This window comes from Rhea pennata, chromosome 18 (assembly GCF_028389875.1).
Source record: "Rhea pennata isolate bPtePen1 chromosome 18, bPtePen1.pri, whole genome shotgun sequence".
Lineage (NCBI taxonomy): Eukaryota > Metazoa > Chordata > Aves > Rheiformes > Rheidae > Rhea > Rhea pennata.
Genome location: NC_084680.1, coordinates 4,970,200 through 4,992,517, shown reverse-complemented (window position 1 = coordinate 4,992,517; position 22,318 = coordinate 4,970,200). Strand labels below are relative to the sequence as shown.

Sequence of the window (22,318 nt, the reverse complement as noted above, 5' to 3'; positions counted from 1 at the left end):
GCCATAGCGGTGGCTTGCAAATGCTCTAAGCCTGCAAAACGCAGGGGTGCCGTGGCTGGAGCGGCGGCTCGGGGACCTGCGTCCCTCCCAGCTCAAGCAGGGGCTTTGCGGGTGTTGCATCTGCCTCACACCAGGCTGCTGTAGCAACCCGCACCTCGGTTTTCCCAGCAGCAAAGATGCACACTCCGTAAAGGTGCTGCAATGCTGCACTTGCAAATTCATTTTAAATTCCCTGCTGAGGAAGGCTGGCAGGTGAAATGCCGCTTTTGGTAGCAACTCTATTTTTTTCTTATGGCAAGAAAGCTGGAAGTGGAGTTAGTTACATAAGGCATGTTTGTTGCTTAAACAAACAAACAAAAAAAGGATAAAAAATTGGATAAATCCCCGAATGTGCTATTTCTCCTTAAAAAAAAATTTTTTTCTCAGAAGTTTATATCCAAAAATAGATACATAACCTTTTTGGCAAATTAATCACCACCTTTGGATTTTGGCCAGCATGTCCAAAGTACGAGGTGAGGGAGCAGAGTTTGTGTGTGGTTTCCCTCCTTCACAAGAGGAGAAGAAAACGTTGCCAAAAACTGAACAATGTACTTTTTTTCTTTTTGCATAAATTTTTGCCCTGAAAAGGAGAGAGACACAACATCAGCCTTCGCCCTGGCTCCCCTGGGGTGTGCTCAGCTCTCCTTTCATGTCTGTGCCTTCATGTCGACATCGTCTTTTTTCTTTTTCTTTTTTTTTTTTTTTTTTTGTGGCTCTTAAGGTTTGACCTTGAAGCTTAAAAGTCTCCTCTTTCGTTCTTCAGCTTTACCGAGTCAGTTAAGCAATTCAGCATAGCTTAAGGTGCTCCAGGGCCCGCGCCCCTCCGCAAGGCTGCTCCCCGTGAGCGCTGGCCCCGGGAAGGGCACGGCCGAGCTCTGCTCCGTGCTGCCTCTGCCCTGCGGCACTGGCCTTGCTGCTGAGCCTCAGCGTCGGCCCCGGGTGCAACCGCAGCAACCCGTAAGCGCCTCCTGCGGGGAAGGACCACGGTCCTGTCGCAGCACATGGCAACGCTGGACGCTTCCCTTGTGACGCTAAAGCCCCTTCCACCCCCTGCTTGAGCTGCAAACCCGAAAGAGAGCTAGGACTCCGGGGTTTTGCAGATTCTGCCCCTTTTCAGGGTTACAGCCGCCGGGACGAGGGTGGAAGGATGCCCAGCCGGGAGCACGGCCTGGGGCTGCCCCGCTCAGGGCAAGAGCAGCCTCGAGAGCCCTGATCTGGTGCGAATGAGGACCCGAACGTTTGGGTAAGTTTACAAAGCGAAGCCCCTTTTGTCCTCCCCTGCCCCAACCTGCTCCCTCTGCTCCCTTTTCCTCTTTCCCAAGCCGTTCCTGGTGGTTGTAATTACACGGTCCTCCCTGGGCTGTTGTTAAATTAGCACCTTTTCATATACATATACATATATATATACATAATTTATAGAAAAAAACAACTTTCGTAAACAGCATTCTTCTACTTCAAAAGGAAGCGTAGTCCGTGGAGTAATGCAGCTACAGAGACGCGTCGCACAGCTAGGAAGGGCAGCGCCGAAGAGCGGGCTGGGAGCACCCCGCTCCGTCGCCCTCCGCGGCCACCCCCGGCCGGAAAGCAGGTGGGTTGGGGAGCGAGAGGGCCGCTTCATCTTGGGCGTCATCGGTTTCAGCTGAAGCAAACCGGTCCGACTGTGAACCCAAACTGGTGTGAGGCGTCGCCGTCGTGAAACACGGCCAGGTCGCGCAGGGGCAGCAGGGCGAGCTCCTCGGTGGTGAACTGGAAGATGGTGTCGGTGATGGACGATTCGTTATCGAGCTGAAACAAACATGGGGCAGCTGAACAGCACCGAAACCCTGGGCCTAGCTTGGCCTCGGCTGGGTTTCACCTCAAGCTAGTCCACGAAGGCAACGCTTGGTGTGAGATGCTGGTGTGAGATGGTCCTTCTACCTGAAGGACCCACTCGTGAGCACCACATATCCTCTTTGCTGCCCACAGGACTCCCTAAAAAGCCTGTTGGCAGGGCCAGGTCTCCATCACCAACCCCTCACGGCTTCCCCCAGCCTCCCTAACCCCCTTTTACCCTAGGCAGCCCAACCTGTCTGCTGTTGTGTCCCACCACGCTTGGGCCAGCTCCCTTCCCCAAGGTGGGGCAGCTCCTCGGGCCTGAGGAGGAGATGCTCTTCCTTCTCCAACATGCTATGGGAAGGCTCATCTGTCCGAGGCTCTGGGCTTGCAGATACCCGGCACAAGGCTCTGCAAACTGCGGCGGTTCTCGCGGGTGCTAAACTTGGCATCGGGGCTGGAGCACCGCGGTGGCCACGCTTACCACGCAGCCCTGCAGGGTGGCTGCGTAGCTCCGCTCCCGGGTGTCCGTGAGGAACTGGATGGCCTTCTCCCGCTGCGGCTGGCCCTGCTCGGAGGCTGGCCTGCAGGAGTAGGAGACCTTCTGGGTGGCCAGGCTGCTGCGCAGCTTGAGGAAGCGGAGCTGCACCGGGCTGGCCCCCTCGTACTCCAGCTGCAACGGCGAGAGCGCCCACTCACGGGGGCTGCCACGGCGCTGCCCCCCACCAGCCCAGCCCCCCCGGGGCTTCGCGCTGCAAAGCCATGACCTGCCCCGCGTGGGGACATCGCGTGCACGGCCTGCGGGACCGCGCGGTTGCAGACGCGAGATGCCCCCAACACTCCAGCGCCATGGGTGCCGGCGAGCCCCAACGCCGTGCAAGCGGTACCGCGTCCCCTCGGCTGCCCCAGTGCCACCAGGCGACTCACCAGGAAGCCCCCGGGCAGGGCGCTGAACCACTCGAAGGTGCCTGCGGCGGCGTAGGTGCGCAGCCAGGCCTGGATGGGCACCTGCGGGCAGGGAGGGGACGATGTGAGGCCGGGGAGCCGCCGCACTCGCCCTCCTCTGCCTCATCCGCCCTCCCCATCCCGCAACCGCCGGCCCTACCTGGTTGTGGATGGGGGCGATGCAGGTCTCGCCCCCCGCCGTGAAGTTGCAGAAAGCCAGCAGGGCGTCCTGGGGGCTGCCCTGGTTGGGGTCGATGTAGTAGGGACCTGGAGGGAGGCAGAGCGGAGTGCCTGGCACGGGCCGCACGAGCCCGGGCCCCCGGCGCGGGGAAGGCGGCGTGCTGCCGAGGACGCGTTACGCTGCGTTGCTCTACTCCTCGCAGGCACGCGCCTCTCCACGCACGTGCACACAGCCCGCTATGCGGAAACGGGGCTGAGATCCCCCTGGGCCAGACCCGGGCACGGGGAGACATCCTGCGTGGAGGAGCTGGAGGCACGGAGGGCTGGAGCTGCCCCAGTACCCAAAGTCCAGCCCTCCCCTCACTGTGCCAAAGGGATGCTGCTCCCGACCGACTCCAAGGGCAGATGGAGCCAACGCTGCCTTTTGGCCCTGCTGCCCTGCAAGAGGCAACCATGGGGAGATGCTGTCCGCCAGCAGCAAGGGAACGTGGTGCCCATGAGCACGGATCCTGCTCCCCAGCGAACCACCAGCACAGCCGCGTCCTTGTGGCCTCTCTGCCGCCACCTGAGCATTCACCTTGTCCCCGTGCCCGCGGGGTCCCCCCGTCGCACGGGTGCACGGCCGCTGCCTGGCCCCATGCACCAGCCCCGAGCCCCCGCAGTCCCCTGTACCGTCGGGCAGGTGAGGGTGGGCCAGCAGCAGCTCCTTGCAGGTGGCCGCCGGGTTCGCTTTGGTGCCGTCGGGGTGCTCCACCAGCGCCTTCAGTTCATGCTTCAGGGTGTCCAGAAGAGCCCACACCATGGTGTAGTTCAGGCGGTTGGAGGGATAAATCAGGTGCTGGAAGCGAGGGGACATAACTGAGCTCCCGGCTCGCCGTCCCGCCGCTGCCGGCCTACGCGTTAACCCGTCAGCTCGTCCTTCCCTTGCGTTTAGCGCAAAGAGGACACAGGTGCCAAGGCGCCAGCGCGTAGGTCGTGAAACACCGGGCGAGAGACAACCTCGCTGCCACTCATCGAGCTCCCCAAACCCGCCCACCACCAGTGTCCGGACCAGGCCCCAGCCCTGCGGTGGCCGCCGGCCCCGCGAAGCAGCGCCGTCTCCCCGGCGGACGCTCACCTGCAGCTCCTCCGCGGACAGGTTCAGCGCTGGCCCGCTCGGGCCAGGAGGGCCAGCGAGACCCTGCGTGACAAGGACAACAGTGGGGACGCTGGCCGCTGCCCGAGGCCCTATCCCAGCCCTGCGGCCTCCCGGGGCCTCGGCAGCCAGCAGATCCCATGGCGCGGCATGGCACGGCACGGCACGCTGCCCGCGGCGGCGAGGAGCTGCCCGCCGTTTTGGGGAGGCCGGGCGCGAGGGATGCCAGCGCCTTTGCTTACCGGCAGGCCCCGCTTGCCCCTGGGTCCCGGCAGACCCGCGAAGCCTTTCGGACCCTGCGACAGACCAAAGCGGAGAGGGAAAGAAGGAAATCGGTGAGATGCCACGTTGCAAAACACAGCCGGGGACAGCGGAGCGCATCGACGCCGGCGGCCTGGTGCCAGGTACCGCCGCGGCGGTGCGTGCGTCCTGCGGGTGCCGCGCCGAGAGGGGCAGGGGCGAGCGCGGGAGGGGACCACGGCCCTCAGCCGTGCCTCAGCAAGGGAGTAGGTTGCTCGAGATGCTCTGTCCTACTTACTTTGTGCCCCGACGAGCCCTGGAGGAAAGAAAGAACAGACGCTGCCTAAGGGGGGAGGTTGCTGCGCTTTCCGAGGCGACGTGCTCGCTGTGATCGGGTCTGATTAAAGTCTGATCCCATCTTAAACCTCTCAGCTGCCAGGATGCGGCTGCCAGCGCAACGAACCCGCTTCGCACTTGCACGCTTGCACTTTTCAAGCCCGGGGACGGCTGCTCTCCGTCTCCTGCGGCCGCCCCAGCTAGCGTGGCCCCGCCGCCGCCTGCCCGCTCTCGCCCACATGCCGCGGGGACGGTGAAGGACTTACCGGCTTCCCAGGGAACCCAGGGAACCCCCACGGACCGGGGGGACCGTCATCGCCCTGCAAAGACACAACCGGCGGTCACAGCACTGCCAAGTCCCTGTTGGGAGCAGTGGCATCTCTCAGCGCTTTGCCCAACTCAAAGCAAGCTGTTCCCCAGTTTGCTCTTTGCTAACACATTTTGCAGAGACGGCCAAAGGAAATTGCCCCAAATACTAATTTATGCCCCAAAAGCTCTGCAACATATCCAGAACTGTCCAGTAAAGCCACAGGGCAGTGTGCCTGATACTGCCTGGCCGTGCCGACGTGGAGCTGGTTCCCCCTGGTGCCTCCACCATACACTGGCCTCCCATCACTCTCCAGCCCAGTTACCTGCTCTCCCTTGGGTCCCGGCCTCCCGGGGACGCCAGGGGGTCCTTGCTTGCCCTAGGAGAGGTGGAAGGGGTGTCATACAGGACATCAAATGGAGCAAGGGGAGGGAGGAAAAGCAGAAGCCCTTCACACACCTTGAAGCCATCATCGCCTTGCTGGCCGAGGTCTCCCATGCTGCCTTTTTCACCCTAGGAGAGTCCGTCGGTGGAGAATCAGTAAAAGTTTTGGTGGCAAAAATGGGTAGAAATGCCCAGTAACATTAGCTCATAGGAGCCTGGGGTGGGAGCTCTGCCCCGCTCAATTTTCATCCTTTGGCAGTATTTTCTCAGGATGGCAATGGAGGATTTACCTGCTACCCAGGTCCAGGCAGATGACCACAAGCACAGGTTTTACTGCTTGTGGTTGTGCCCATAGTGTGGACAGGCTGAGATCTCCAAAATGCAGCCATTCCTCCAAGAGGAAACCTACATGCACTACAGGCAACACGCTCCCTTCTCTCCCAGCCTGATGGGAGCAAAGGACCTAGACGTCCTCCCTGAGGTGTTCTCTGGTGTCCTGCTTCCTACTGCACAAGCAACTAGCCCAACTAGCAGCCTGGCAGGAAATGTTCGTCTGGAAAGAGCAACTCTGGTCAAAGGTCTCCTGGACTCGTACAAGGCAGAAATGGAATGGAGACCTGAAATTCTCAGCAACGGCCAGCTGCAGACTTTCTGCAAAAAAATCTTTTTGGCTTGTTAGAATTGAAAACGCACATATTGGTTGGGAAGGAAGAGCTGTGACAGAGACACTTCAGTCTCTGCTCAGCTGCAAAGGCAAAATAATAAGTATTTTATCTCAGCTTAAATTATTCGACAGCAACTCAGAGGTTCCTAGGAATTACTTTGAAAAAAATAAAATGAAATAAAAACAAAATAAAAATTTCTTGTTTTCTAAAATCTTGTGGAGCAGAGGAAGAAACCCAATTGCAGCAAACAGACACAGACAATTCCCCAGGCGACTCTACCAGTGCTGCAGCTCGCGAACAGCCTCTTCCTCCGGCTGCTTTCCCACAGACTTTGGCCTTGATGAAAGCCCTGGACTTTAACTTCTGCCTTTGCTCATTTAGTTCGCAATAGATTTAAAGCTTTATTTATTACTGAGCTTAATTCTCCTGAAGGCTGCGAGCAACAGTCCATCACCAGGGACTGCTTGTCACTCTTATTTACAGCCTTGCAGCTGATGGATGGGACCATGAGGATGTGCTTGGCTTCTCGTGCCAAGGTTGAGTCCATCATCTCATCAGTAAGTAGCACAGAGATGTGTGCATTTGCAGAGTCAGCAATAGTGCTGAGAACAAGGGATTAAAATACCACACGCTATAGGGGACCACTTGCGACACCAAGAGGCTCCAGAGGCTCGACAAGGACCTGTCAGAGAGAAAAGCTCCTGTGGGGACAGAAAAGTCCAACGTGCCCATCTCCCAATGCCTGGGGCAACTAGGTCAACACGGAAAAAGTAAGATGCTGCAGTGGTCAGATTTCAAGAAGAGGGTGGAATATGTGACCGTACCCAGCAAATTAAATGCTAGCCTCTACCCAAAGTCCCCACTGCACCCAGTGCCCACATGGCAACCCATCTCCTACCTTCTGTCCTTTTGGGCCGGGATCTCCTTTCATGCCTTTCAGCCCAGGAATGCCCTACGAGAGAAAAATACGTGACATCAACATCACCCCGTGGCTGCAGTGAGCTGAATTTCTCACCTCCCCGGACTGCTGAAGAGAGGTCACTACACAGGGCATCATCCTCCAGTGACATCTCTTTCCATGGCCAGGAAGGGCTTTACCAGAAACTGTCATTGTGGGTTGCCGCAAGGATTCTTTCAGGCAGATTTAGAGACCTCAAGGCATTTATCATCAAATATTTGATTTTTCCCTTTAGAAGATCTCTTCTTTCCTCCAAAAAGTCCTATTAAAATGCAGTTCAGGACCTTTAGCTGGTTATAGAACATCCTGGCTTCTCATTTTGAATATTGGTGAAGTTTCCAAAGTTGAGATTTTTCAAATGTTAGATTAAAAAAATACACTGTAATTTTATATATATATATATATATATATATATATATATACACATATATATATATTCAACTATTTTTTGACAAATACTAGATGCTTGAGTACAACCTATCCTTTCAGCCACAGCAGTTCTTTTGGAACAGCCACACTACAGATGTCTTCTGCAAGCACTCATAATTCCTAGACATCCTGGTCTTTAACTGGGAAGGGAAACATTCAGCTTTTATAAAAATGATGTAGAAGTTATCTGATTTGCCTCATTGCATATGCACTGCTAGGAAGCTAATTTCGGAAGAGAAGGCAAGACATCATGATCAAAAGCACATTAGATGGATAAAACATCTAGAAATGTCACATTTCTGAATGGTTCTCCTCTTTGGTCATTGCCAAAGCTGGGTTGTGTGGTGGTACTGCAGGGGCTGAACACGCCGGATCTCAAGAGCTAAGAGGTCCTGGAGGGACCCAGTGGTCGCAGGGAATGAACTGAGGCCGAAGAGCCTTGTCCATGGCCACCAAGAAGCAGGAGCACATCCTGGTGCTCTTCAAACCTTTGCTCCAACTGCTGGCATCCCCAGAGCCCTGGGCCTGGGGAACAGCCGGCTCCACCCAGAACCTACCCATAAGTGGGCACCTCTGGAGCCAATACTCACATAAGGTCCTTGAGGGCCCTGGGGCCCTTGCAGCCCATCTTCACCTGGGAAGCCCTGAAAGGCAAAAGCGAGGCGCCTTTACTGGTTTGCACAGAGGTTCAATGCAAAAGCAAGGCAGAAGCACGTCTCGCTCCAGGGTGGCAGTGGGGAGGCTGGATACATGACAGGAGAGGGCCTGGTTTGGGAGACAGGGTGGCACGTTCACAAGAGTGCCTGGAACAGTTTTGAGGGTGATCATGCAAAATTGGCCCTTCCATTTCTAAGCGCATAAACAAATGGAGTTTCTCAACATGCTACTGGCATAGTTTTTAACCACAGCAAAGGGAAAATATATCTATATTTCTGATACCTCAGAGCTGGAAAACCCCCACCCCAAATGCAGGGATTACAAAAATGTCGCATGCCCAAAGAGGTAATTGTAGGTTTGCTGTAGCCAGAGGGAGACCACAGCCAGGAGGCTGGTAAGTCATGGCAGCAAGAAAACATGAGGAACTATTACAGGTAAAGATGTCGATCTCTGCTCCCAGAAAACCCTGAACCACAGGTAGCTGGAGGCCCTGGGGAAGCGATCTCCTTCCCCGGGTTGGGGGGCACTTCGAGGTGCCTGCTGGCATCTTGGGGGACAGGAGAGCTCCTGTTGCCTGGTGCCTCTGGGGACATGGGTCTCTCGGTGGGATGCCCAGAGCTTCTTGCTCAGTGCTGCCACATCGGACAAGCTAGCAATGCGGGAGTAATTCGGGGAGAGAGGGACCCCGTGCCGGGGTCAGGCTGTGAAACGGAAGCGTGACGCTGCCCTACCTTGGGTCCCCGGGGGCCTCTTGGTGGCCTGTGGCCAGCCTTGCCTCGCTTGCCCTGGGCAACGACACAGGTAGGGCTCCTGAGCAATTAAGCACATTGAACACCCCGAGGTGGCCACCCATGCTCCACAACATGCTTGCTCCCCATGCCACACTGCCCCGGGCTGTGCTGCCCTCCCAGCTGCCCCACGTCCCACCACTGCCACCCCGCAGGGAAGCTGGGTGCCCCCCAATGCTGCCGGCAGCCCGCTGCTCCTTCGGGGCTCTCAGCAGCGGCCGGCAGCAGCCTCCCGCCACCCTCCGTGGGGACCACGGTGCCGTTTTACCCTTCTGCCAGGTTCGCCGGGGACCCCCTCTTCCCCTTCACGCCCGACTTCACCCTGCAGAGACAGGAGACAGCAGAGATGCCAGCCGCTCGGCGCGAATGAGGTTGCCAAACGGGTGGAAAGCAGCAGCCACCTGCACGGAGTCCCCGACGCCAGAGCCCACTGCAGGACCCCGACGCATGGGCACGGGTGCCAGGGCAGTGTCACAGAGCCACCAGCGAAGGGAAACGTCACTCCCCAAGGCTTTTAAAGCCCCACAAGCACAGGGAGTGACAGAGATGGGGCAGGCCTGCCGGCCCCTCGCCAAGGAGGCTCCCCACAGCCCCAGCCAGACCCCGCTCCTAGGTCTTCTCCAGGTGATTACATCTCCCCATGCTGACAAGGAAACCAGCCGTGGCAGCCCTGGTTTTAAGGGACCCTCATGTGTTCTCCCTCCATAGGACCGCTCAGATTGGACTGACCCATAGCCACAACACCCTGGCAGCCCCATCACACACTCGTGGGGCCGAGCTCGAGCACAGCCCATGCCCCGTTTCCAGTGCTGGGGATGAAAAAGCATTGCTCCTCCCCCAGTTTGCGGGCATTAAAGCAACAACTACCATCGCTGTAACCAGAAAGCCTGTGCCATGAGCTACTGCCGGCTTCCTGGGACGCCTCATCGGGTGCAAACTTTCCTTTCCTGCACCCAGAGCGCCCGCATGGATCTCCCTTAAAATCTGTCCCACGAGGGATGTGACTGGGGCGGTTCACGGGTTTGGGAGGTGGCTTGGGGGAAGGAAGCGTGCAGGCACTGGGGACAGATGCTGCTCCTCCATGGCTGCTCTACTGCGGCTGCCCGAGGCAGCAAACGTGAACGGGTTAATTGCTTGAAGGCCCTGATCTCCAGCCCCACGCGTTTATGGATGCCTGAACGCTTTCCAGGGGAGCGGCACTGCTGCGATGAATTCAGGCATGCTGGCCACAGGCTGCTTCTCAGTTGCTTCCCAGAGGGGAAAAGTAAGAGGAGGATTTTTGGAGGTACCTTTTCTCCTTTGCGACCTTTCTGCCCTTCAGGACCAGCTCGTCCTTGAGACCCCTAAAATCCAAAATGGGAAGGAAAAGCCTCCATAAGGGCATCCCCCTGGCTTCCCCTCCTGCTCTCACCCACGTGATGCACTTCGATGTCGAGGGACCCCAGTGGAATTTTTTATCCCTCTCCCAAATTTAGCCTGCCAATTGGGGCCACAGGTGGTGTTTTGCAGGAGCAAGGAGGTGTTGACCACATAGGAATCATCACTGACACCCAAATCAGGCTTTAAGAAGACCAGACATCGCAGTAGGCCTCAAGGTCCTCACCTTTTGCCCCGGTTTTCCTGGTTTGCCTCGACTCCCTTTTGCACCCATCAGGCCCTAAGGAGGAAAGAAACCAACACTACTCCAGAAATGGGCTGTTGCAGGAGTATTCCCCAAAATCCCAAATCCTTGGCCAGCCTGTTGAGAGCTGCTCAGAACAAGGCTTTGAGGAAAGCTGGAGAATGGCACCAAAAGGAGCTGCAGAGGAACCCCGCTCACCTCGGTGCCGCTCAAGCCCGGTGCTCCAGCCTCGCCTGGTGACCCAAGAGGACCCTGAATCCATGTAGAGACAAAAAAACTTCACTTGACATTAGCTCTAGGTTATTTAGGGGGAGGCAGGACAGCAAGTAAAGAGCTGGTTACCTTGTCAAGGGATCTAAACTCTGCCCCAAGCTTTTCCTCTGCCCTGCACCGAGGGAACCTTCCCATGGTAGGTTCACAGCAGACCTACCAGCTCAGCACCTCAACCCTCCCCGATGTCAGTGCCTCAGTTTCCCTGTCTCTAAAATACAAGTCACCTAGAAGCTGTGAAGTTTCATTCACCTACCAATTCCCCCTGTACCCTAGCAGGTTCAGTCCTACAAAGCAGCAAATGTATTAAAAACAACATTTATGGATTTCTGCTCGGCTAAGTAAGGTAGTGAGTCATTTCTCCAGTGGCTGGTGACACAAAGAAATGAGGTTTGCATGTGGCTTGCAATGAGGCACGCACCGCAGCGCTCAAGGCTGCTCCCAGTCCAGGCAGCATTGCAAACCTGAGCAAGGATGCTGTGGCGGGAGCAACTTCTTGCTCCGTTACAGGAGTTGAAGTTTCGGAGTTGGGAGAAGGATGCTGAGCAAAACCTGGGTGTCCACTCCGGAGCTGCACAGAGGAGGGCCGCCCTGCCGGGAGGTCCCCTCCTCATCTCCGCGGAGGGCAGGAAGGTGAGACAAGTTACCTGCCGGCCCAGCTCTCCTTTCACTCCCACAGCTCCTTTGGTTCCTTCAGGCCCCAAGTAGCCCTTGAATCCAGGGATGCCCTTTCTTCCCTGGGAGCCCGCTGAGCCCTGCCGTGCACAGAAAATGGAGACAGCCATTACAGACCTAGCCCAGACCAAGCAAAGGCTTCAGGTTCCCATTCCCTGGTTTGGCTCCCAAATTCCCATCCATTTCTGCAGGAGACTTAGGGGCCTGGATGCCCTACCTTGGGCTGGGACTTTACTCCTAGCACAGAATAAAAGGAAAGGCTGGGCTGGAGGGGCATGTGAGAAGATGCCTAACGTCCGGCTGAGGTATGATCAAAGGTGTTTGTGGCTTATTTATTGCTTGGTGATAAGGAGATACATATGTGTAGCTAGTGAGGAGACAGGCCCAGGGGAACAGCAAGCCCAACTTCACGGAGGTAGCGAGGCACCTCTCCCTTTCTGCTTTGCAAATCCAAACAGAGTTTCTTCCATTTCCTGACTTCACCTAAGCAAAAGGAATCATCTGAGTTAAGGAAACGGTCTTGTTTGGGCACAGAGGCACTGTAGCATAGCAAAACAGGGACCCAGACGGGGTTTACCCTCCAGCAGAGCATCAGTAACACCCCTTGCAGCTCTGTAAACATCAGGGCCGCAACCACAGAACTGGTGCAGCTGGACAGAGCTCAGGCTGCGACGGGAAGGGGCTGGGAAGCCACCACCGCGAGCAGACTACTTGCTGCTGCCGGTTAGACATCACGAGAACATGCCCCGGGCTAGCAGAACCGCCTTTCCTGGCGAGCCTTCAGGTCTGAGCGCCACAAGCAGACTCACTGCGCGAAGGCAGGAAAGCCAAACGCACCGGCCCCGTTTCAGGCAGCTCTGATAAGCGAGCATTACCCGCACGATTGCATCAGCGCTTTTTCACATCTTTTTAATAGCTATATTAAAACGCCTTTAAAGAACTACAGTTCTAAAGAAACCATGAAAATGATGACTTGGTTGCAAAGGTATTTACCTAAAGTGAGTGTTTACAGGTATCTTTACACGGGTCCCCCGTGCCACGCAGCGCAGCACCAGTGACACCACGCCAGACACTCTGCCCCGTGGAGGCAGTGGAGTGCTCTTTACGTTTGCCCAGTGCCTCTTCCCATTCGCAATAAATAGCCTCATCTCCCGTAAGGCAGGCTCTTCTGGCTAATTAATCACAAAATGTTATTAAACTCCTTTTACACGGAATCACTTACCGCAGGACCAGGTTTGCCTCGATCTCCCTTTACTCCATCACCTCCTGCGAGTCCCTGCAGCGACATTGAGGATTTAGGAGAAATCCATCTGCACCACGTCTTTCACACTCAGGCCCTTTACACACATTTTAAGCATCCTCTCCTACACACAAAACTCAGCTGGCGAAGTGGGTATCACTCACAAGGATGCAGTGGGAGGTAGCTTCCTCACCAGTCTCTGGCTGTATTGCCTTGCCCAGGAGAAACTACCAGACTTCTTCCACGGTGAGATAGGCTCCATTAAATCAGCACAATTGGCAGTATTTTTGCTATGGGTGGTAGTTGATGTGGAGGGTAATTACGTCTAGCTGTCCCAAAATGACAGCTTTAACAGATTTTCTGTAAATGGGAATTCATTTCAGACTGAACAGAACAGAGAATCTCACAGGAATTTCATCTTTCACTGAAATCCATACCTTTCTTTTTTCTGCAAATGAGTTTTAGCTGAAAAAATCCTGCTCATATCTGTCTCTGACAGAGGTGGCAAGTGCTTTTTTGGCTTTACAAGCCTCAGTGAGCAACCTCAGGGTAGAGAGAAGACTCCTGTCTTCATAGCTGCTGCTATTGCACAATAAATGCAAGGGCTCCCTCTGAATACATTTCGAGGTGAAATGCTAGAAACAAGTGCTGCAATAGCAGGAACAGATTTTTCAATAGGGATGCCTGATTGAAGTGGTCTGATTTTTGGGATAGGGGCATAGTCCTGGAAGTCAGTGCCAAGATGTGAAATATTAAAAATCTCTCCTCTCTTCTGAAACCCTTGGTCAGGGCAGTTAAGGGGCAATAAATCCTTTGACTTCAGTTTGTGTTGGAAACTGTGAAGCACTGGTGAAGCTTGTGAGAGCTCCCAGGACATCAGTACCTCTAATCCGGCAACACCAGCTGGTCCATCCATGCCCCGTGGCCCTGGATCTCCCTGGAGAGGCAATGGAAATGGGTCCAGCTTTGTCCTCCAGATCCCACACCATCACAACCCTTTGGTGCTGGCAATCTCTTTCCTGGCCTTGCCAAGCACAGCTCTCAGGAGGCACGGATCATCCCCAACCTAGTTCCCCAAGGGTCACTAGCCTGCCATGCACACAGGACTGGGACCAGCTTCTCCCACTACAGCACAACTCTCCTTGAGCCAAAGGCTAGAAACTAGAGCTTGGGAAAAGAGTAGGAGAGGGGAGAATCTCTTATATGCAAAACCAGGGGCTTCACTGACTCTCTCCACCGGAAGATGACCCTTCTCATTGCAAGGGAACTGGTGGGTCCAAGCACCCTGGCAGGAGAAGCTTTTAGTGCTGAAGCCAGGGGCAGCTCTTCACTGCCGTCTGAAAAGTGCTCCTTGCTAAATTCCCTGTCATAGTGGAAGGGCATTTCATCGAGAGATCAAGGGCTCAAGCCATCACGCCTCCGTACCTTTGCTCCCTCGGGACCGTCAAGCCCAGGAGGACCTCGGAGACCCCTTCCACCCTGTTCAAGGTACAAGAAGAGGAGTCTCACTGATGCAGCCAAACTGGGCTTTGGCCACAACCCGTCACTGCGTAAGACGCATGCCCTCAGCTCCCTGCCCCAAGGCTGCAACCCACCAGCAAGGAAGGAGGAATACAAGCTGACTTACAGACTGTCCTCTGACTCCAGCAGGTCCTGCACCTCCAGTAACACCAACCTGGCCCTGGGACAGGGAGGGAGTGATGCTCAGTGGAGTCCCGGCAGAGCCGACCGAAACAAGGCTGGAGTATGGCCGAACCGAGCGCTAACCCAGGCTGCCTAGCAAAACGGGCTGGAGGCAGTTTTCTTCAGGCCAGTAACCCCAAGGAGATAAAATCAGCAGATTCACAGGAAAGCTGTCAATACAGCAACCCAACAGGCAATGCCAGTCCTCTCCACCCAGGAACCACAGGCACACAGAGAAAGCAAAATCCAAACAACTAAACCCCACAAACACCAGTGGTCAGAGAGAAGAAAATTAGAGGTCAAACTAGTCCTCCCAACATGCAGGAAACGTGGCGCTACGGGTAGATTAGGCTCCTGGCAGCCAGGACGCACTGAGATCTCACAGATAATAAAAACTCAGCTTTGAGACAAATGCAAAAACCCTTAAAGAAAGACTTTTCTTACTGGGTCAGGTAAAAATCTCCACACACAAAGCTGGATTCTTTCTGTAAATGGGCTGTTTTTCTGCCCGAATGCTCACACATAGGGACATGCTCCAAAGCATGTCCTTTTCTGTCAACTCGAGCCAAATCTGGTGGCATGCCTATGACACACACAACTTCTTGACTATGGAGAGCTTCCATATAGAGAATTTCTAGTATTTTCTATAGTTTCTGCAGCCCAGCACTTCCTGCTGGGGTAAGCCCCCCTCCTAATCACCCTGCAGCAGAACTGCCAGCCTGGGGGGGATGCTGAAATCCCCGTGGGTTTTGAAGGATTCCCTCTCTGTACTTGCCAGAAAACCTTCTTGGCCCTTCTCTCCTTTATGTCCTTTTCCTCCAATGTCCCCGATAACAGCTCCTGGTCCAGGCACTCCAGGAAGGCCCCTAGGGCCAAGGTCTCCCTGGCCAGGATTGGAGACAGAGATGTCAGTACAAGGAGGAAAGAGGAAGAGCAATCAAAGGAGCCTTTGCATTAAGACAACATATTTTAAACTCTCACCAGGTGCATGGACATGAGACCTTCACCCTATAGGACTCACACGAGAGGCTTTAATGTCAAGTCTAAGAGGGTTACAGGTCCCAAAAGCCCCCCGGGGGCTTTCAATCACCAAAGAGGTCATGGGGATATCCCTGCCCTGTTTCTGCCTCCTCCATGACAAACTAAGGAAGGAGGCTGCATAGACTACAGGTGTCCCCAAGGTGCTGGAAAGAAACAGAGGGAAGAGGCACTCCCCACCTTTTGTCCCTGGAGTCCTGGCTCACCCGGGTCTCCAGTATCGCCAACATCACCCTGTCAGGAAAGGAAATATCAGTGTCAGACGTACCCCTAGATGTACCTCAGGAAATATCAGTATCAGAATAGATCCTCAGTCTTGCCTCGGACAGGTATATCTGAAGCTTTGCGAGTTATTTAAAAGCCAGGTTTTGACTTCCATGGACTTTACTACCCTCCTCTGGCCGACATTTCATTTCTGGGTAAAATGCTGCAGGCTCTGCAAAGCCATCAGGTCTACCAGGTGAACAAGAGCACCACCAGATTACTTGCAGCTACAAATCGTACTATCCCCAAAGCAAGCAAGGATCAAATAACTAGCACATTCAAGAAGAGTCTCCCCCTACAGCAAGGAGATCCCAAATCTTGTCTGCAGCAGAGCTGCAGGAGGTGCAGACTGCTCAGTGCTAACACCTTTCCCTTTCCCATGCCGACCCCAGAGGCTGGTAGAGTGCAGCATGGGTGCTGAGGAAGCTGGGGGGTAGCAGCAACCACTGTAGTGTCAGCCACTGCACCTACCTCCTTTCCTTGCTCCCCAGGTCTCCCAGGTGGCCCCTTTGGCCCATCGTCCCCTTGCTCCCCAGGGCCACCTTTGATGCCTGGAGCTCCCAGGATTCCTGCCTCTCCCTGGAAAGGAAAAAGACCATTAGTACTATTCTGGCTGACCTTTCTAGCTGATCCTGTGTCTGCCCTTACTGCCCATCCATCATTTCTCACCAAACAGTCCCTCCCAGTTTTCCTTGTACCAAGTACCAAAGCCTTGAGGGGATCCTGGCCATCCCCACCATGCCTAGGAATGTAAATCCCCAAGCATGGGGGATGGGGGCTTGACAAGCATGGGCATGTCAAGAGCAATTTAAAAAAGCCCTACATGGATTTAGGTGCCTGCCTGCACTCAAAATCAATGGGAATTAAGCTCCAAAATTTCTTTGGTGCATATGAAAATCTCCCAGAAGGGCTGTGCTGGCAGTGACAGATGAAGACAGCACAGACAGGCCTGGCTGTAGACAGGCCATGGAAACCCCAACTGCCCTCTCATGTCTCTGCAGCAGGCCCAGGAGAGGTGGCAGGGGCCAGGTGAGCCCACTGCCACCAGTGAGCATGGCACACGCAGTGCCTGTTGCCCTCAGCACCCAGCTGGAACTGACCTGCTCGCCCTTGGGTCCTGGCTGACCCTCCACTCCCAGCAGTCCTGGTGGTCCCTGCAGGAGAAAACACACATCCCATTACTACCACGGGTTATTCCCACCAACTGGCACACGTGGGACTCTGCAACACCAACGTCAAGACACCTCTTCAGTACTGCCAGTCTGGGAAGTTCCCGTGTACTGATGTCTCGTCTCATCAGACTCTCCAATAGTATTTCTCCTGGGGAAATTTCTGGCTTCCTGTCTTGCCTAGGCTTTGATTTGCACCTATTGCACAAAGCCTTCAAATCAGCTAACATGGACAGAGCTTTGACCTTCTAGTTCGGTTAACCGAACCGGTGTTTCCTGGCCTACAGACAGCACCCCAGGAGAGGCAGGCCAGAGTAGCCCAAGGATAAGAAGGGCCTGGTGTCTTGAGCTGACGTACCTGCTCTCCATCCAGCCCGCTGATGCCAGCTTCCCCCGGATCACCCACATCACCCTGGGAGAGGTAACGAAAAAAAAAAAATCAAAAAAAGCCGCTGTGGCTGTCCTCAGTGCAGGTCTCAGCAGAGAACCCCATTGCCCCAGCCCTTGCAATGCTGGCAGAACATCATTACCAGGAGGGCTTGCACATTGAATCGAATTTATAAAACTCCATCCCTCTCGGTAAAGCAAGTGGCAAAAGTGGGAGAAGCAGAGCACTTTCAACTCCCCTAGTTTCCCATTGATGCTCGTGCACCTCTCTTCTCCACCTTGAAGAGAGCAGCTTGGGACAGCCTGTGTCCAATGTGACTCCTGGTTACCCTGAGTTGGGTCATTGCTCCAGAGGTATGGGAGGAGGTGATGCTCGGGTGGGAAAGCCAGTCTGTTGCAGTGGCTCAGCACTGTGAGCTCCCCTCACATGGAGGAGTCAGGGAGAAGCAGAAGGCTGTTTCAAGTGCTGTGGGAACAAGGTTCTTATAGTGCCACAGCTCAGCACGGTCCAAGCAGTGATCTATGGGCCAAATTTGTCTCCTAGTTCCCCCTCCTCACAAGATAACAGAGACTAGCTGAATGTAGGAGGAAAATACCCTTTCACACAAGGAGAGCAATTACATGAAGCTTTGCCCTGCCTGGGTAGCTCCTGGTTCACATAGATGTAAACTGCACACACAGATGGCACGGAGTACCAAAAGGCTTTCTCTTTTCTTACCTTCTCTCCTTTCTTCCCCAAAGGCCCTTCAGGTCCACCTGGACCTTCTCGGCCCTGAAAACAAGCAATATATTAACAGCAAAGCATTACATTAATTCAGGAGGCATTTGCAGCTCCCAAGCTCAGATGGCAGGTACATAAAAGAAACAGCACACCATGTCTCCACTGGCAGATGAGCCACTCGCCAGTCTGACAAGTATCTTGTACCAGTTTCCCTCTTCCTCCCCTTTGTGCTGGTGCTTTGGGAAGCTCCCACTGTCCGACACATGCCAGCAAAAACCCTTACAACCCATCCCACTGGCAGAAAGCAAAAGCTTGAGGCAGGTTATGGCAAAGGAGCTGAACTATTAGACTTGAAAGCAAGTAAGTGAGCCTTGAGAGGCTCCATATCCAAGCTGGAAGCTGCTAGTAACAACTGCTAGTCACAGACACTGCAAAGCCAATTGCTGCAAAAGCCTAAGTCATCGATGAAGCAGTGGAGGAGAGCGCAGCAAAGGCACTGCAAAGACTGGGAGCTAAGAAAAACCATAGGAACCTCTCCCCAGGGTTGTTATGGAGAATGAAGTAGAGTGGCCAGCAAGGCAGTGCGTTAAAATGAGCAGACTGGATGTACCTTGTGACACTATCTAGCATCAGGGCAGATGGAGCCCTTCAGTTATGATAGGTCACCCAGCTCCCCCAAGAGCCTCCAAGTAACAACCTTCCTTGCTCAAGTGCAGGTATTGAATGTTGTGTCAAACATCAATCAAAGGAGCCACTTACCGGGTACCCAGGCAGGCCAGCAGCTCCACTCCCTCCAGGAATCCCTGTTTCTCCTGTCAAACCAGGCTTCCCAGTGATGCCGTCCAGCCCTTGCATGCCAGGAACTCCCTGGAAGACCAAAACGCCATTTAGGCATCCTGAAACAAGGGAGTGGGGCACCTCCTCTCTCTCTGGGGAGGGCAACAGAATGGAGGAGAAAGAGTGAAACCCCATGCCTAAAGCAATCTTGCCACCACACAGTTTCTAATGGCACCATCTGAGTCTGGTGGGGTACTGGGATACTTGTGCAGAGATCACTATGGGTGCAGGAGGGCAGTGTGGTTCCCATACTCATCTTGTCATCATCTGGCTTCCTGTGCAGGGTTTGGGCCTTATTCTGCCCCTTTATTGAGCTTCATGGTCAACCCAGTAATGGAGCTGCTGCCAGAATGGGCACCTATGTTATATCACATTGGACATTGCATAACTTGAGCCCATAGAGCATCTCTACAAACTACAGCTCTTCCACTTACAGGCAGCCCTGGAAGCCCTCGAGGACCTGGGTCTCCTGGTCTTCCCTGAAACAAGACAGGTTTTCAACAGTGTGGTTACGGTGGGGAGAGGAGATGGTGCTGGGGACTCAGAGCAGGGTGGAGATCTCATGTTTCCTGGCCACCTCCAAGAGGTCCATGCAGCAAAATCCAGCAGGACAAAACAGCAGGCAATTGGGGGGGACCCAGGGTCCTGCATGCCCCTGCCTTTATCCATGCTGTTAATGCCATAAGGGACACAAACTCAACCAAACAGCCAAGGTGGAACCACAGCAGAAGGGACATGGCTAGTCATACAAACTCTTTACAGTGTTAGGACGCACCTGGGAACCGGGAGGTCCTCTTGGGCCACGGGGGCCTGGCAGGGCCTAGAGAAGGGAGAGGCATGTCAGACCCACATGCCACAGTTCCCATCCACTAACACCAGGAGTGAGGTTCTGCCTTGAACTGCAGAAGCCCTGACCACACTCTCCTGCCAAAACATTGCCCCTGCCCACTGCTCCCAGAGCCACCGTTCTGGGTGCTGGAAGACCCCAGCCCACACTACAGGTCATCTTACTGGGCAGCAGCTCCTCTGCCTCCCACATCCAGCACCAGTTGAGCTCCTTGCTGGCAGGAAGATTTCCCATTTTACCTTATCCAGCTCAGCAAAAGCCCATTTTCTCAGCACTGCCTACGGGGCAGTTCAGAGCTGCCTATAGCCATCTAGCAAGCAGCACTCACCTTAGGACCAGCTTTTCCTGGGAATCCCGGCAGGCCTTGGGATCCAGTTTCTCCCTGGTAGGAGGCAAGGGAGATTTCCTTTCTGCTGCACCTTCTACTGCATCAACCTCTTAAGGGCAAAAATAGCAGCCCTGCTCCTTACGAAGAAAAGCAGGAGTTTGGGGAGTTGAACAGCTTGGGACCAGTCTGTTTGCCCCACGTCGGAGCTGGCTCCAGACACACTCCTCCTGGCCTGCAGCCAGCAAGCGCTGGGGCTCGCAGCACCCTGGCAGACCTCGCTGGCATGGGGCAGCACGGCTGACGGACACTGGCCTTGAGGCAACACCTGAAATGCCTCTCCACTCAGCTTACCATCTAAACCCTGAAGCTGTACATTGCTGAATGCAGCCTGGGCTGCAGCAAGCAGCCAGAGCTGGCTTGCAGCTAACCTAGCTGGAGTGGCTGCTGTTTCCAGCCACGCTTCTCTTACACATTTCTCTTAAGACTTGTTCTCATAACAGAATTAAAAAAAAATAATAATAATTCTGTAACAGCCTCTGAAATCCCCTCCCTCACTGAGCCAGAAGGCTAATGCAGAAGGGCAGGAAAAAAAAAAAAAGAAAAAAAAGCCAAACAGCCAATGGTTGCAAGAAGTGCTACAGGGCAGGTCCTGCAGTGGAGACTGGTACCTGGCAGCACAGTCCCTTCTTCCCTTCTTTGGTGCAGCTCAGCGCTCTCCAGCACAACCCACTGCCCGGCAGCAAGCAGAAATTGTTTTACTGATTGCCCTGATTTGCTTCTCTTACTGGCTTTCACAGTCCTACCTTTTCTCCCCTGGGTCCTGGCTTCCCTCTGTCACCAACAGGTCCCGGGTAGCCCTGAGGAGAGCACCGCACTGGTAAGGTCAGCGGAGACACACATGGTACATCCAGGTTACGGGATAAGGCGACTACTGAGGTTCAGCTCTTGTCAGGGGAAAAGCAGAAGTTGTCCCAGGGATCAGTGCTTCAAAAATTCAGTTTCTTTGGCTCTGTCCCAGATTATCATTCTAATCCAAAGTTAGTCTTATTTCATCTTACATGACCAGAGAGGTTTCCCTTTTTCATCAGCAATATAAAACCTCAGTGATAGCTCATGTCCCCACTCCTTGACCTCCACACCTTCTCCAATGAGGCAGGAGGATTTGGTGAGTGGGTGCACATGCTCCTAGGGTAGTGTGCTGAGGTCTCAGGCCATGCTGACAGAAGAGCTTAGCTTCAGACACCACCTTTGGCCAACCCCCATGCAGATCCACTGCCCAGGGCCAGAGTTAGCCCCACCATTCCCAGAGGGATGCATTAGGATGGGATTAGAAACACCGGCCCCAAATGCTGTGCTCATCCAGGCTGGAGCTGGGAGATACCTTAGACTGCCAAGCCCAGGCTGGCACTGAGGCACTGCAGAAGCCCTGACAGGACCATGAGTGCCCTGGCTGACACACCCATATTCCCGCAAGCCTCTCCACCTCACTAAACAGGCATGCCTATCACTTACATACATGCCGACAGGTCCTTGTGGTCCTTCCAAGCCAGGCTTTCCAGGTAGTCCCTGCCAGGAAAGATGAGCACTAATGTGTCTCTGCTCCACACATGGATATGCTGCTCAGCCTCAGCTCTAATGGAAATTATAGGGGCACCAGGGGAGAGACCTGGCCTGGCTTAACGCATGCAGCTGAGCTCTGCATGAGGAACCAGTTCTATGTGGTGCTGCCTGGGCTGTGATGATGATCACTGATGATCAGCTGAGATAGGGGCTGTATGGGAAACCCATGGGCTGCTCATGTGTGGGCACTCAGCAGGTCTTGGCTTCCCAGCTCCTGGAAGGGGAGAAAGCTGCAGAGGAGCTTCAGCACAGAAATGCATGAGCAGGAGGCATCTCTCTTCTTGCCCTATGTCCACGCAATCAGCCTGCCCCAGGCCCTCAGAGGCCATGCCTGCACTGAGCAATGTGGGTGTCCCTATGGGTGGCCCTGGGGCTTAGCAGAGCTGTGTGCAGTCGGTGAGGATTTGGGTGCCAATCTCACATCTGGCCACAGTGTGAGCAGCTCAGGAGATCTCCACATTGTGGTGCACAAGGGCCTTTTCCTGCCTTCTGTGTCCACATCCCAATCTGTAGGTTCCCCCCAAGGCTTCCATGAAAATCCATGTCACGTCTGCCAACGGCTGCTCAGGGGTGTCTAACACCACTAGGTGCTTTAGCCAGCACTCCAGCTCATTCCTGGTCACCCTCGCTCCCCGCTCTTACCTTTGCACCTAGAGAGCCTGGGTCTCCATCAGCTCCTGGTCTTCCCAGAGGGCCCTTCAGAAATGTTCAAGAAGGAGATATCAGTCAAAAGGTTGTGGCAA

At 54.6% G+C, this 22,318-nt stretch overlaps 1 protein-coding gene across 1 annotated transcript in view; it reads right to left on the bottom strand.

The window, feature by feature from the left end:
• Positions 1-1,418: 1,418 nt before the first annotated feature.
• The window catches only part of LOC134148809 (collagen alpha-1(I) chain-like), a 114,983-nt gene continuing 94,083 nt past the window's right edge, over positions 1,419-22,318 (bottom strand). The window contains exons 33-68 of the mRNA XM_062591304.1: positions 22,218-22,271; positions 21,468-21,521; positions 20,759-20,812; positions 19,956-20,009; positions 19,556-19,600; positions 19,215-19,259; positions 18,703-18,810; positions 17,941-17,994; positions 17,194-17,247; positions 16,767-16,820; positions 16,138-16,245; positions 15,583-15,636; positions 15,140-15,247; positions 14,309-14,362; positions 14,107-14,160; positions 13,565-13,618; positions 12,664-12,717; positions 11,414-11,521; positions 10,695-10,748; positions 10,479-10,532; positions 10,165-10,218; positions 9,144-9,197; positions 8,819-8,872; positions 8,021-8,074; positions 6,942-6,995; positions 5,454-5,507; positions 5,320-5,373; positions 4,954-5,007; positions 4,650-4,667; positions 4,354-4,407; positions 4,094-4,156; positions 3,649-3,814; positions 2,957-3,063; positions 2,779-2,859; positions 2,336-2,524; positions 1,419-1,824 (exon numbers count right to left, since the gene is read on the bottom strand). Coding sequence (XP_062447288.1) covers positions 1,675-1,824; positions 2,336-2,524; positions 2,779-2,859; positions 2,957-3,063; positions 3,649-3,814; positions 4,094-4,156; positions 4,354-4,407; positions 4,650-4,667; positions 4,954-5,007; positions 5,320-5,373; positions 5,454-5,507; positions 6,942-6,995; positions 8,021-8,074; positions 8,819-8,872; positions 9,144-9,197; positions 10,165-10,218; positions 10,479-10,532; positions 10,695-10,748; positions 11,414-11,521; positions 12,664-12,717; positions 13,565-13,618; positions 14,107-14,160; positions 14,309-14,362; positions 15,140-15,247; positions 15,583-15,636; positions 16,138-16,245; positions 16,767-16,820; positions 17,194-17,247; positions 17,941-17,994; positions 18,703-18,810; positions 19,215-19,259; positions 19,556-19,600; positions 19,956-20,009; positions 20,759-20,812; positions 21,468-21,521; positions 22,218-22,271 — 2,538 coding nt within the window. The 3' untranslated portion in view covers positions 1,419-1,674. The remainder of the gene's footprint in view (positions 1,825-2,335; positions 2,525-2,778; positions 2,860-2,956; positions 3,064-3,648; positions 3,815-4,093; positions 4,157-4,353; positions 4,408-4,649; positions 4,668-4,953; positions 5,008-5,319; positions 5,374-5,453; positions 5,508-6,941; positions 6,996-8,020; positions 8,075-8,818; positions 8,873-9,143; positions 9,198-10,164; positions 10,219-10,478; positions 10,533-10,694; positions 10,749-11,413; positions 11,522-12,663; positions 12,718-13,564; positions 13,619-14,106; positions 14,161-14,308; positions 14,363-15,139; positions 15,248-15,582; positions 15,637-16,137; positions 16,246-16,766; positions 16,821-17,193; positions 17,248-17,940; positions 17,995-18,702; positions 18,811-19,214; positions 19,260-19,555; positions 19,601-19,955; positions 20,010-20,758; positions 20,813-21,467; positions 21,522-22,217; positions 22,272-22,318) is intronic.